The sequence below is a fragment of the Hydra vulgaris genome, chromosome 02 (genome assembly GCF_038396675.1).
Source record: "Hydra vulgaris chromosome 02, alternate assembly HydraT2T_AEP".
Classification (NCBI taxonomy): domain Eukaryota; kingdom Metazoa; phylum Cnidaria; class Hydrozoa; order Anthoathecata; family Hydridae; genus Hydra; species Hydra vulgaris.
In genome coordinates, this window is record NC_088921.1 from 39,115,767 (window position 1) to 39,130,960 (window position 15,194).

The window sequence follows — 15,194 nt, forward strand, 5'->3', positions numbered from 1 at the left end:
ATAAGAAGTTAACACAAAAAATAGCTTTTTGATTTTTTAAGACAATTTTACAGATGGCACACACGCTATCTGCCATGATATATTTATTGTATAGTATATAATAACCAATATTAAAATATAAATAAATATATATTATAAAATCAAAATATATTTATTATTAGCTTATAGCATAAGTGTAAATAGATATATATCTATATTTGAATAAATATATATAATAAAGAAAAAGTTTGAGAAAACTTTTATTTATACTTTTATATTTTTAAGAATTAAGTTCCTGCTGAAGACTAGAAAAAAAAATTAAAATAAATAAGGTCAAGAAATATACCTTAAGTGGACATTTAGATATAAATACCAAATAATAAATTAAAAATCTTTACACTTGATATATGTTTTTCATGTTTTTCTTGATCATTAGCGTTGCAGGGTAAGCAGATATATCCAGATATGATTTCTTTAGATGCTTTGAGTTGTTTTCTCTTATAGATATCTGAGTTAAAAGCATATCTTTGGCTAACTTGTTTTTGAATAATTTGAATGAATTGCTTTTTCTTAAAAATTTTCTGTTATTTGTTATATACTATTGATATATTTATTGAAGGAGCAAGTTGGATTCAAATAATAATAGTTAATATTATGCCAGTTTTACAACACATATTATCATATTTAGCACATTGCCTCTTGCTAAATTTTTTTTTAGTGTATTTGTTAAACAATTTTATGTTGTTTTAATTTGAAGATAAAATGTATAGTTCTTCTTTTTTCATTTATTTTAAAGAACTGATTTGTTGCTGTGTTTTTAGGAAGAAAATAGTTCTTTAGTTCTCGTTTAAATAGAGTTTAAAGAGTTGAACATGTCTAAATTTTTGTCTGTTTGTTAAAAATTTTGCATTTAAAACTTTTTTTTTTGATCCTTGAAACTATTTAAAAAGTGCTTATTTAGGCTTCCTGTCTGCCAGAAAGTGGCACCTATCATACTTATTTTTAAAAACAACAAAACAACAACAATCAACAATAAAGCATCAACAATCAACAACAAGACAACAACAATCAACAACAAAAAAACAACCAACAACAAGACAACAACAACCAACAACAAGACAACAACAATCAACAACAATCAACAACAAAACAACAACAAGACAACAACAATCAACAACAGGACAACAATAATCAACAACAAAACAACAAGACAACAACATTTGTTTTGTCTTCTAGGTTATAGTTTTGAAACAAAACATTTTATAATTTCATTGGGGAAAGGGCTGGAACATTAGATGATTTTCTATAATTAATAATTTTATAAGTTCTCTAATAATATTTCTAAATACTTTTTGAAGCAGTTTTTGATACAATATTTGAGGGCTGTTTACAATAGTATGTTTATAATAATATATTGACTCCACAGCACTCTTACATCAAGTCTTACGGTTTAGGAGTTAAATTTTATTTAATAATTTTTAAATGCTTTTTATGGATAAAATTTTAAATCTATTGATATACTTAGATATACTAAAATAGAAAAATACAATATTTGTTTTGAAAAACTTCCCACATTTTGGTAGATAAAGCATAAAATACTCATTTGAATTATGTATTATTAGTATATATAGTATTATACATAAAATAATTATTTGTAAGAGTGAACCCACACTGGTGTTCTTCATCAGCTGTCTTCATATGGCTTATAAAAAAATTAAAGCATTTCTATCCTATTGCAGTAATTGAAGTTATTTTTAATGGAAAACATTCTTATCAATTTCTCATAAACACAGACAAAGTTCTTCATTTCCAGTAACCACTGGTTTTCTGGAAACGAAGATCTTTATTTGTGCTCTGCAGAGATCACAGTGCTTTGTAGTTGCTGCTCAAAAGAGTTATTAGCTCTTCCTAACAAATTGCTTTGTTCCACTGAAAAGAAAAAAAGAAAAAAAAGATCCCAATAATTGGATATTTTCAACATTTGCTTTCCTGCGCATTGATAAAAACAGTAAAGCTTAGCAAAAACATTTGAAAACGAATTTTAAAATGCTCCATATTTTTAGCGCAAATAATAAAGTATTTTCTTAATATATTGACTGGTAAAAATGGCAAGTTGTATAAAAAATGTGATACCAAACAAGTTGTATACCAAAAACAAGTTGTATACCAAAAAATATTTTTACTCTCATTATATTCTTATCTGCTTTTTTCCTCGACTTTTATCAATTTTGGAAAATAACAAATGTCCGTAAAAAAACAAAACAAAAAAAGTCAAAAATTATTTTTTTGACAAAATCGTTATTTTTTTAATTTTCAATTTTTTAAATTTTTTTTAATTTAGATTTTCTTTTTCTTATAGTGTTTGTTTCCTTTCCTTGAGTATTGCTGTTTTACTCTCTGTTGTTTCTTATAGCTTTTTGTCTCTTTTTCTTTTCTTTTGTTTCATATAGCTTTTTTTCTTTATTTCTTTTGCTTTTCTCTGTTGTTTCTTATAGCTTTGCTGCAAATTCTTAAAACGTTTACTATATAAAAATGTGGTCAAGATGTCTAAAAAAATTAGTTTAAGCGTGGACAAACAAGGCATGTGATCGCACACACTTCCTGGGAAGGCTTGCATAATTAAAAATCTTTTTTATTTAGCACATTTTTGATATGTATAAAACCGTGGTTAAATCGTCAAAACAAAGAATTATTTGTGTGCTCATATAAAAATGTTCAATAGCACATCTTCATGACCAACATACATATACTGAAATAAGTAGAATATGAGAAGAGTGTATATACATAGACTGAAATAGGTAGAATATGCAAGGAGTGGAGCTGCAGCGACTCAGGGTTTTGGCTATAAATAATTCAATTATTAGTTTTATAATTATAGTAAAAATGATTAATTTAAAAGCATTTCAATTATTTATTTAAAGCTAATAATTTTTCCTATATTGCCACATTGATATAGCGCTTAGATTGATTAATTTTGAGATTTATGAGGCACGACTGTTATATCAGCATTAGATGAGGGTTCAAATCCTACATATGGATAATTTTCTTTTTTTGTTTTATTTTTTTGTAGACATCAGAAAATATCAAAGTTTCAAGTTTATAAGAAATTAAGTTTCAAATTATTAAAGCTTGAATTAAATAACTTTGAAACTTCGATTTTTTCTAAGCTTTTTGTTGTCAAATACTTTTAAATTAAAATAAAAACATGTATTAATTTTATGCTTTTCTTTTTTTTGGTTTATTTTTTATCATTTGTTAAGATTTTTATTTTTTTTAATTTAGTTTTGTATTTTTCCATTAAGTTTTTATTTCTCTTTTTAGTTTATGGTTTGTTTATTTTTAATTTTAGTTAAAGTTTACATTTGTTTATTCAGTACATTTTTTAAATATGCTAACTTAAAACATGCAAGGAGCCATTGCCAAGTTGTCAAAACAAAGTATTATATGTGTGGTCATATAAGGCATGCAACCGTGCGCGCCTTATGAGAAGGCTCAGTGTATATATATATATATATATATGTATATATATATATATCTTTTTTTTGTGTTTTTTAAAAACATCACAACACTAATTTTTTTTTAGTATTAATAATATGAATCTTTGTGTGTCTGTGTGTGTGCTGTTAATTAGTTTGCGCATACAGTTTATATATTTATTAGTTTATATATTTTCAGCTTTCCGTTGCACACAGAGCAAAAGCAAGGGCCATTATCGTTTTTCTCAAATGGCATATTTTCATCAGTTTAAGACAAATTTAAAATACTTAAATCTTTAGAACCAGCTTGAATTAGATCATGAAATTTTCATGAAATCATCAGTTTCTGATTTGTAAGGTTGTATGTCCAAGATGTTTTTACATAGAATTGCCACAAAGTAAGCTATGTTGCAAAAAAAATTATTTTGCAAAATTGAAGCTCGAAGTGAGCCAGAAAATAAAGTTAGTATTTAACAAATTTCATTATATTTAAAAATCTTTTTAATTAAATATGATTTATTACTAAAAAAAAGTTTTAATTTTTATAAATTAATTCTAAAAATAACCTCTTATACCAAAAGAATTATAATATGAACTTTTGTTAAATGGTTTGTTAAATAAATATTTCCAATAACATACATCTTGGGACTTCCAATCCATCAAGTAGAAAATCATTTTGTTAGGTATGATGAGTAGAGTGATGACTGTTATAGTGATTCTATAACTAACAGAGAAAAGATAAGGACATTTACAACAACTAATTATGAAACCAAATTTTTTTATATAGATTGTGGTAGACAGTCAAAATATTGGAATACTTACTTTTTCTAACTCTATTTAATTTTTTTCAAGGGTTTAGTAACAAATATTAATAGTATTTAATACCAGTCAGACATCAACATTTTTGCATTATTTTTTAAGATCCAACATAATTGCCAATTTTTCTTAATGATTTTTTTTTACTAGTTTTTATGATTTTGTTACATTTTCTTTTATGACAAATATTTATCAAATTTATTTGTTTTTCAAAAAGTTGCATAGTTTGTTTCACTTCTATGATATTTTTGGTAAAATTTACCATAAAATTTGTATTTTTCATTTATTGCTTGTTCATAAAGCGTTTTTTTTAATTTTTTTTAGTTAAATTTTGTTTTGCTAAAAATTTTAAATATAGAAACAGCAATTTATATTGAAAACATAAGATTTCTTTGAAACTTTTTAAAAAATTTTTTTAATAATCTTTATGATTAAATTTATTTAGATGTGCCTCCTCCTCCATCAAAATATTCATACAATGATCTTGGTATAAGTCTTAGTGCTGATTATAATTCGGATGAAGAAGATGACAATTGGATGGTTGATGATTATCATGAAGAAAGTTTAGCAGATCATAATGTTGATAATAAGTCTATAAAGTTATTATTTTACATTTTCTTGTTTTCTTTGTTATTAAATATAGATCTTAAATTGTATATTATTGTACATTTCTATACATGCTTGTGTATTTTATAACACTACAGTTATAACACCGCCACCACAGTTAACACTTCTATCACAGTTTAACACCACCATTGCTGTACCAATTTTGAATTAATAAATTTATTTAAAATTATTTTTCACTTTTTGTTTAAGGGTTGGTCCATTGTCCAGGATACTATTCAAATAGTTAATTATAGTAATTAGATTTTTTTTATATATTCTGTATGCATTTGTGTAACATTTTTGACTGTCTCTCAATGTGGGTTTGTATTGCTTGTTTAAAAAAGCGTTTGATGTATATTTATCAAACCTTTTAAAAGGTAACAAGTTCAATACACATTCTGAGGCTGTTTATATGAATTAGACTAGCCCAGTTAGCTGGGCTGGCTAAATAAATCTTAAATAAGATCTTCCTATGTTTATTATTTACCTATAAAAGTTAAATTTAATTACATGACAAACAGGTTTGTCCGATTAACTGAGATTTTCTCAAAATACGTTTTAAGAATTGTTCTTTTTAATATTTATTAATAAGTAGTGCATCCAATACCGGTAGTAATATATAACAGCCAAAATTGATCACTTATTACTTATAAAATCAACACAACAATTTATTGCCTGCAGTTTTTTCTATATTGAATGCTCTTGGTGGAATGCTTTTTAGCATATTTGTCACATCAGCAGAACTGGAACATCACTAACGGGTGATGCGGAAGTTATCGGACAAAATAAAAACGTCAATAACTTATTTATAATTAAAAAAACAAACTACTATTATATTTCTTTTAAATAAAGCATTTATCTTTTAATGAAAATAGATTATTTTTTATATGAAAAAACACCAACATCTGCAATTGATCTCAATTTTGCTCTGACGCCTTTCATATGCGACTGTTTTTTTTTGTTTTTGTTGTTCTATAAGTGTATTTTGGAGTCTTTTCACGTTTTCTATATTTAATATTCATTTTTTTTAACTGACGACCAATTGTCGATTGATTTACACTGAATTTAATACCTATTTTTTTCCGACTGACCCCTTTTCGATTGTTGACAAGTCTTGTTAATTCGGCTTTCTTTTCTCTAGTCCAGGATGTCGGACGACCAGGGTGCTTTCTATCAGAAAACGATTGAACAGTTTCAAGTCTTTTTAGGTTAGCATATATTGTACTTCGAGCAAATCCTTCCTTTTCAAAATGATTTACGATTCTTTCAAAAAGATTCTTGTTCAGCTGCATTTAACCTCATTTTAAGTAATTGTGTTTCAAATAATAAAGTTTATATTTTATAGAACGTTTATGCCTACGCATAAAACCACAAAAACTAATTATTATGCTCAAATAATGAAATTAGGATTTGTCCGATAACTTCCGCATCACCCGTTAGAACTAAGAATATCACTTCCAAATTGGCAATGTCAATTTGCAATAGGTTGTCAAATGCATAAACTCAATAAGAGAAACTTTAATATCTAAGTTCAATAACCTCTGATTGTAAGGGATGCGATTCAGTTTGAGATTTGACAAATGGACGTCAAACCGCAAATATTTAAATGTAAACATTCACATTGAGGAGAAATTTTGGAGAACAGTTGTGCAATATATATGAGATTCAACTGGGTTTTTAAGATGTTTTGGACAAAAAACCTTGCGCCAAAAAAATATTGAAAGTAAACAGTAATTGCAACTGTAGAAATTAAAGTGACAAAGAAGCACTTGAAGGATAACTCTATTAAACTGACTGATAACTTCCTGTCATTAATCACTAAGATGCACACCATTGTGAAATTATTTTGCTGTTCTCCAACTAAAAATTATCAAACACTTCAAAAATAAATATAAAGACCTTTCTCCAATACTTGACTCCAAAACTTGCTCAAATAGTTTGCAAACAATGTTCGAAGGTTTTGTGGTATTGAAAAATTGCATTTACAAGTCGCTAATTGACCGTGAGTCTAAAATTAAGATAACTGATAAAGAAGTTGGTTCAATTTTTGCTGTTGTTTTATGTCTTATGCCAGTAAAATTGGCTGCAGAAGCATTGCACCAAAATGATGCAACACTGTTGTCAGCTGATACACTAATGTTCATGATAAATAAGCTTGGAAACACAGATTTAATTGTTAATTTGAAAGCTATGTTGGTGCGACAATTCAATGAGGAACATACAATGTTTTCCAGCTTACTACACAATCTGCATAAGGGCCATCAACAATACAAGAATTTAGATCCAGCTCCATCTTTTGAGCATCCTGGCAAATCAGCAATTGTAAGTACCATTGCTTAAATGAATGATTGACTCAACCAATGTGCATATAATCTGCTCCCTTCCACAAGTTTCAAATCAGAGCCTGAATTTTCAGCATGTGGCAACATTGTCACAAAATTATGATCATCTCTTGAGGATGATACTCTGAATGCCCCATGTTTCTTATGAGCATATTTTATAAAGGAGAAAAAAGCCCAGGATGAAAAAGTCTGTAATTTTGATATAAACTAAAAAAGCTTATTGGACTTATTGAATCAATGAAATTTTTACTTGAGATTTTTATTCATATTTTTACATGAGATTTTATTAATTTTATTATAAATTAGAAAAAAAAAAAAAATTCCAGTATTATGCTGGTATTATTGGTATTAAAATTTTTCAGTACTGAAATGATGGTATTGAAAAATGATATTGGTATTGGATGCACTAAAAATAAGTTTATTATGAAATGTGTAATTTAATAACAATAAAATTTTAACAAACTTAAATGAGATAATAAAAAAAAGTAAAATATAAAGTGTATAAAGACTATTATAAAGTGAAATATAATATATAATAAAATATAAAGTGAAGTATAATATATAATAAAATATAAAGTGAAAGTGTATGAAAAAAGTGTATAAAGACAAATATATAATATAATACATATATAAATACATTATATATAAATATATAAAGTGAATTAAGTGTATGAAGTCAAGTATAAAGTTAAATATAAAATAAAATAAAAAGTGTAGTCTATGAAAAAGTAAACAACTTTTATACTTTAACCTGTCCTAAGAAAATTTTTTTTTTAATTTTTAAAGCTTGACTACAGCTTTTTAGATGTTTAAAAATGCTTCAAAAATGCTTCAAAAATGCTTCAAAAATGCTTCAAAAATGCGCTGTAAAAACCCGACAAAAGAAAGACAATTATAAACAAGCTAAACTATAAAAAAGGAAAGAAATCTTGACAAAAAAGAAATTTAAAAAAGTAAAAATTAAAAACTATAGCTCTGAAAAAAAAAAGTCAACCTATATAAAACTGAAAAACTAAATCTCAAATAGAAAATTATTTTTAATTATGTTTATAATTATGTTAAGGCTAAATAACTTTAAAACTTTGATCTTTTCTAATGTTTTTATAATATTAGGCAAACTTTTTTAATAGAAAAAAACTTGAATCTAATGATTATTCAATAAAATAAAAAAAAATGATTTAAACTATCAAAAAGTATTATATAATAGTGAGTAAATTATTATAAATAGTATTCTATATGTGAGCACATTATTTGTACACAGGTGCAAGTTATAAGCCCAAAGAATTATTATTATAATGCGATTAAAGTTTAAATATTTTAATTTACACACTTAAAAGTTTCAGGTTGGTGTGAGTTTCAGGTTGGTGTGAGTTTCAGGTCAGTGTGAGTTTCGGGTTCAAATATTTTTATATGAACTTTTATTATTTTTTTTGTTTGTTTGTTTATAACTGAAAATTAATAAACGCTTGGGGGGGGGGGGGTCTAAGTATGCTTGGGTGGTTAGGGATATTTTTCAAAAATTATTAAACGTCCTCCCCCCATCCCTTTATTGAGGACTCAACAGTGTTTTATTGTAGCGCATTTTTGAAAAGTTTTCAAAAATCTAAAAAGCTGTGGTCAATATGTTGCAAAAAAAAATTAAATGCGTGGTCAGGAATAGTGTGCAACCGCACACATTTCCACTTTATATATAAAAAAATCAAAAAAGTAAAAAATAAAAATAACTAAGCTAAATTAACTAAAAGATTTCGATAAAAAACTTTTTATTTTTTACTTCTCTTTATTTTCATAAAAAAGTTGTTGGATTGAACCACTCTCCTTGAACTAAAAATTTCAACCTAAATCTTTCATTTTATTTTATTTTATTCCAATCTTAATCTTTCAATTTTCAATGTTAATCTGTTAATCAAGAGTTAATCCAGAGACTTTTTTAAATTATTTTTCTTTGCCTAGAAAGGCAAAGAAAAATGATGAAAAAAAACAAAATTGTTACAGAATGTAATCTGCCCAAATCCAAACCCTCAGTTCATGTATGCAAAAAATGAGTTTTTTATAGTTATAATTATTTTTTATATCTATGATTTCTATAATAATTTATTTCAGAAATGAATTGGTTTTGTCTTTCAGTGATAGTGATGATGTTGTTTGTCGCGAATCTAACACTTATAGCCAGTAAGTTATATTACTTTTAATTAATTTCTTATCATTTTTTAAAATTGTTTATTACTTTGAGTTTTACATATTACCCATATTAATAGTGGTGCTAGGTATGTACAAGCCAAACATTTGTCAAAGCTAAAGCTTAAGCCGAAACCAAAGTTGCTAAATTTACTAAGCTAAAGTTTGCTAACTACATTATTAATTGCTAACTAACAGTCTAAGTATAAATAGTATGAGTGGTAAAACTGCAATTAATTTATATTCAACTTATAAACTATCATGAATATAGATAAAGTATTAATAATTTATAAATTATAGGTAATGTGGAAGTGTACTATCAAAATTATTAAATGCAACATTAACAAAAAAAGTTTTTGTTTTTTTTTATTAATGAAAAAACTTTTTTACTTTTGACTCTTTAATGGCAGACATAAAATTGATAAATTTACATAATGGCAGACATAACATTGATAAATTTACATAATGGCAGACATAACATTAGCTGCATTATCAGTTAACAATCAATGAACCTTTTTAGTCAGAATTTCCCAAGTTTGTGCTTGTTCATTAAGAAATAATATTATGCCTATAGTGAGACTCTGGGAAGTATGTAACTTGTAAGATAGCATATTTAATTTCATACTCAGATGTTACAAATCTAGCAGTTAAACTGTAATACAATTGGATTTTGTGTTAACTGAAATATCATTCATTGCAGTGAGATCCCAAATTGTGGCAAAAATTAAAGATTTATTTATGAAAAGATTGAAGGAAAAAAAACCAAGTTCAGCTAGAAGAAAAAAGTAAAGTACAGTTGGAAAAAAAAGAAGATTCATAAGAATTCATTTTGGAAGGTCAAAATAGCAGTTTTGTTCATTTTCAATGGTCGGTGACTGTTGACCCCTTGTTATTTTTCATGTTGAATAATAGCATTGCATTTTTTTAAATTATCAAGTTTTATCAATTTTATAAGTTATGGTTGTTTTGTAACTTTAATTAACAAAAAATATTTTCCTGAAGCAAATGGTTTGGCAAACAATGCCTCTGACCTCAGTTGAACCTTTGATTTATTCCTAGTTCATGGTGCAGATCATGCTAAAATTAGGATGTAAAAATTTTAAAAAAATCTCTGGAGTGTGTTTTACTTTTGAGATCTACACCACTTTCACTTTTTATTTCTATTTTTATTTACAATTTTATTTCTAAAAGTTATTCAAAAGGTTGAAGTGTAACCAAGACATAAAGCAATGGTTTGGTTGTTTCTAATGTGACTTAAGTTCCATTTTTTTTATTGGAGTATGTCAATAAAATCTTTTTTGAGATTAGGTTTTGCACTGCACAATGTGCAGTGCAAATGAGACTCTATTCATGTTGTTTTTAAGTTATTAAAATGAGACTCTATTCATGTTGTTTTTAAGTTAACAATAAACAAGCTAAAGGTTAAGTTATTCAGCATCCTGAAAATATTTTAACTGGCATCAAAAATAAAAAACTATAGTTATAACCAATACTACCATGTACACCACTAATACCACCATGTACACTACCAATACCACCATGTACACCATCAATACCACCATGTACACCATCACCAATTTCTGATTGCATTAAAATTGTCAACTCAAAATGAAAAAAGAGTCAAAAAAGTTAAAAATAGCTTTTTGAATTTGTATCAAAGTTCCTCTAACATAATATGACAATAATAACCTTTTTGAAAATTAGAATTTTCAAAAGCGTTCTTAGAGAAAACGAGTTAAGTTACTGCTGTTACCTGCTGGTTTTATTTTTATTTTTGTGTTTATCATAGATATTTAGTGTATATATATCAATTCTCGGAATTAGGGTTGGCATTTGGGAATGCCGACCTAACTGCAGACTTGAAGAAATGTTTAAGGTCAGCAAAATTGCCAACCTCGTTTCTATTTTTTATGATCAAGCCTTTGTTTTACATTTTCTTTGCTGGCCTGATGCCGACCTCACACAGATTAAGGTCGGCAATAATTTGCTGACCTTATTTTTCTTAATTCCGAGGGAATTCTGATATATATATATATATATATATATATATATATATATACATATATATATATATATATATATATATATATATATATATATATATATATATATATATATATATATATATAAATATATGTATATACAGTATTGGACAAAACATTTGCAACCAACATTGAACAATGCTAAAAAGTGTTCCTAATTTTACATGTCTTAAAAACGAAACGAACTATACTACCACAGCAAACAGTTCAGGAGTCTGGAGTCATAGCATGCCATGACATGAGCAATCAGCTGACAGGTGACAGCACACAGACAGAATTTCGTTGACAAGTGCCATTTTGCAGCGGACAAAACAAGTGCAAATTTTTTGGTTTGTTTCATTTTCTTAAGTCTGGTCCGTGTCAACGTCACGGAAGTTTTTTAATAATTAAAGGAAGTATCCAGAAGTTTCCAGAAGTTTTCAGAAGCATGCAGAAGCTTCCAGAAGTTTCCAGAAGAAGCATCTCGAAGCATCCAGTAGCATCCAGAAGTATCCAGAAACATTCAGAAGCATCCAGATGCATCTAGAAGCTTCCAGAAGCATCAAAAAGAAGCATCTAGAATCTTCCAGAACAGGTTCACACAGGTTCATTTTACTATATAAGAGACATGTAAATTGACATGTAATTCAGTCAGTATATGGAAGTCAATCAGTCAGTATTATCAAGACAGTTTATTGAAGTGAGTTTTATCAAAGTGTTTTATCGAAGAACATCAATACAAGAAGTGAAATATGACAAGTGTTTTATTACATCAATACAGTTCACATCCAACCAAGACGTTGTGTTCCACGGAGCATTATTGTATCATCACAAGGTAAATGTAACACAGTAAGCCTTGAAAAGCGTGATTATTTATTTTTATTATTTTTATGACTTCAAGTGCAAAAATGGCTCCCGACAGTCTTGGATTGGAACTAAGAAAGAAAATTATTGGCGATTACGTAAGTGGAATGTCACAAAAAATGGACCATATCAAGACTATGTTCTAAATATCGTTTTACGGGAAAGTTGGCAGCAGATAACAAAGGTGGAAGACCGCGTTCCATCACTTCTAGAGAGGATTCTATGATCGTCAGATCCGTCAAGAAGGATCCCTGGATATCATCAGTTGAGATACAAAAGCAATTAGAGTTGCCTGTGTTGGACCGAACAATCAGACAACGTGCTGTTGAAGCCGGGTTGTTTTCTCGACGCCCTGCAAAAAAACTGCTGATTTCACTAAAAAACCAGAAAAAAAGACTCCTGTTCGTTACATCTCATATTGACTAGAATGTGCAGAAATGGCGAACTGTCCTGTTTAGTGATGAATTGAAGTTCAACATTATTTGGAGCAATGGCATTTGCCATGTATGTCGACCGGCCGGAAAACGCCTCGATTTACGTTACTGCCATAAGACCGTGAAGCATGGTGGAGGCAATGTAATGGTCTGGGGATGTTTTTCTGCTTACGGTCTAGGTCCCATACATCGAAATGATGGAATAATGGACTATTTCATGTGAAAAAATATCCTGAAAGATGTTATGTTACCTCATGCTGAATGGGATATGCCAATAAAATGGGTTTTTCAGCAAGACAACGATCCGAAACACACTGCAAAAGTAGTCAAGCAGTGGTTTCAAGGCAACCACCTATCAGTGATGGATTGGCCGCCTCAATCTCCAGATCTCAACCCTTTTGAAAACCTGTGGGAGATCGTCAACCGCAGAATTAATTGTGAGGGTGTTTGTAATAAGGATCAACTGTTTGAACAAATCCAGAAGGCCTGGCCAGCGATTCCACAAAGTTTGATTGATCACCTGATCGAATCTATGCCTTGAAGATGCAAGGGTGTGATCGACAATAAAGGATTCGCCACGAAATATTGATAGCGAAATACAGCTTGGTCAACAATTTGTCAAGTTGCACTTGTTTTGTCCAGAGGGAAATCAACTTTTTTTAATACTTTTGATTAATTTATTAATTTTTGTGTACAAATAATGAACTTTGTGATGAATAAAACTTGAAGAACTTTGTCTCTAAACAGTTACATAGTTATTTCTCTAAATTGAAAAAATGAAGCACTTTTATATAAAGAAATTAAATTAGCATTATTTGGTTGCACTCGTTTTGTCCGATACTGTATATATATATATATATATATATATATATATATATATATATATATATATATATATATATATATATATATATATATATATATATATATATATATATATATATATAGTGCTGGACAATGAATTAGAAATTTTTAATTTTTGAACAAAATTACGTTTTGAATAATAAATTTATTGCAAAATAACAATTTGCAATACTTGCACAAAAGTATGTAGGGTATATAACTACATTAAGTACAGCAAGTCGTTTGAGACATTCGTCATGGTGCCATACTCGTATCAAATGTTCTATCAGATCAGGTATGTTAGTGGAGGGCATCTTTAAAACTTCACTCTTTATTTCCTTCCACAATCCCTCTATTAGGTTGAGGCTGGGACTGTTCCCCGGCCAGTCCAAAACAACTATCCCAAGAGCATGAAGAAACAAACAAAACAAAAAATTTATTTAACCATTTTGCTATTCAGTTTTTATTTAACCCTAACCAATAAATATTCATACTTAATACATGTACATGTAGATAAATTAGTAAAAAGTTGTTCAGAATAGGCTTCACAGTTGGTCTGTAGGCCAAGTATCCTTGTTCCACAACCCTCCTTCTTGTTGTTCTACTATTGATGTTGACATCATAGAGTTGCCATCGCTTTGTCAGCTCGGTAGAGGATGATTTGCGACTCATCTTACATAAAGATATGAGTTGACGATCATCACAAGCCGTCGTCTTCCTCATTCATTTACAGTTTTTCCTATTCGAACTCAAAATATCATCATCAAATTCAAGTCTTTGTTTAATTCTACTGACAGAAGCTGGTGAAATGCCTAGTTTTCTTGCAATATCCTTACTTTTGATTTAAGAACACTGGAGATAAGCTTTAATTTCACGTTTTTTACCAGGGCTGAGATTGGAAACTTTTCCCATTGTATCAATTAACTTACAATTATTACAATAAAACTAATCTAATTGCAATAATCTAAAGAAACAATAAAACTATATCATACATTTACACAAATAAAGATTGCATACCACTAACATCATACCGTTCACTCATTTTGTACAATACTTATATTTACAAAATTCATGAAATTATATATAATATTTAAACCGTCACTAAGTAAATAAAATGTCACGTAAACAAACAAAATGGTGTGTTGATATTTATTTGATTTTCAAAACCTATACACTTGGTTTTGTCATTTTTAACATATTTAATATATTTTAGGGGGCTATTCTGTATATACTTGCTGAAATAGACAGAAATTGTACAAATTTCTAATTCATTGTCCAGCACTATATATATATATATATATATATATATATATATATATATATATATATATATATATATATATATATATATATATGATGTTCATTTTGCAAATGCTACTTACGAAATGTAGCCTTTCGCAAATTGAATTACGAAATAAAACTATTTTGCTACATACGAAAGTAGCGCTTACGGAAGTCGCACTTGCGAAACGAGCTCTTTCGCTAAACAGCGTTTTGAAGTATTTAAAAAAATTTTGTTGGCCAAATGGATATAATTGTAAAAAATAAATTTTTATATTCTAAAACGTTTATAATAAAATTTTATTTTTAGTTTTGCAACATATGAACATTTTATTTTTTAAAATAATGATAAAA

At 27.9% G+C, this 15,194-nt stretch overlaps 1 protein-coding gene across 6 annotated transcripts in view; it reads left to right on the forward strand.

The window, feature by feature from the left end:
• LOC100215579 (exonuclease mut-7 homolog) overlaps positions 1–15,194 on the forward strand; it is a 66,177-nt gene that overhangs the window by 3,799 nt on the left and 47,184 nt on the right. For 4 of the 6 annotated variants that reach the window (XR_010636688.1, XR_010636689.1, XM_065790829.1 and 1 more), the window contains exons 2-3: positions 4,717–4,870; positions 9,323–9,391. Coding sequence is in view for 4 of the 6 variants with exons in the window: in XM_065790829.1 (XP_065646901.1) it covers positions 4,717–4,870; positions 9,323–9,391 (223 nt within the window). In the remaining 2 variants the exon portion in view is untranslated. The remainder of the gene's footprint in view (positions 1–4,716; positions 4,871–9,322; positions 9,392–15,194) is intronic. The other 2 variants (XM_065790830.1, XM_065790832.1) reach the window with 1 other exon arrangement.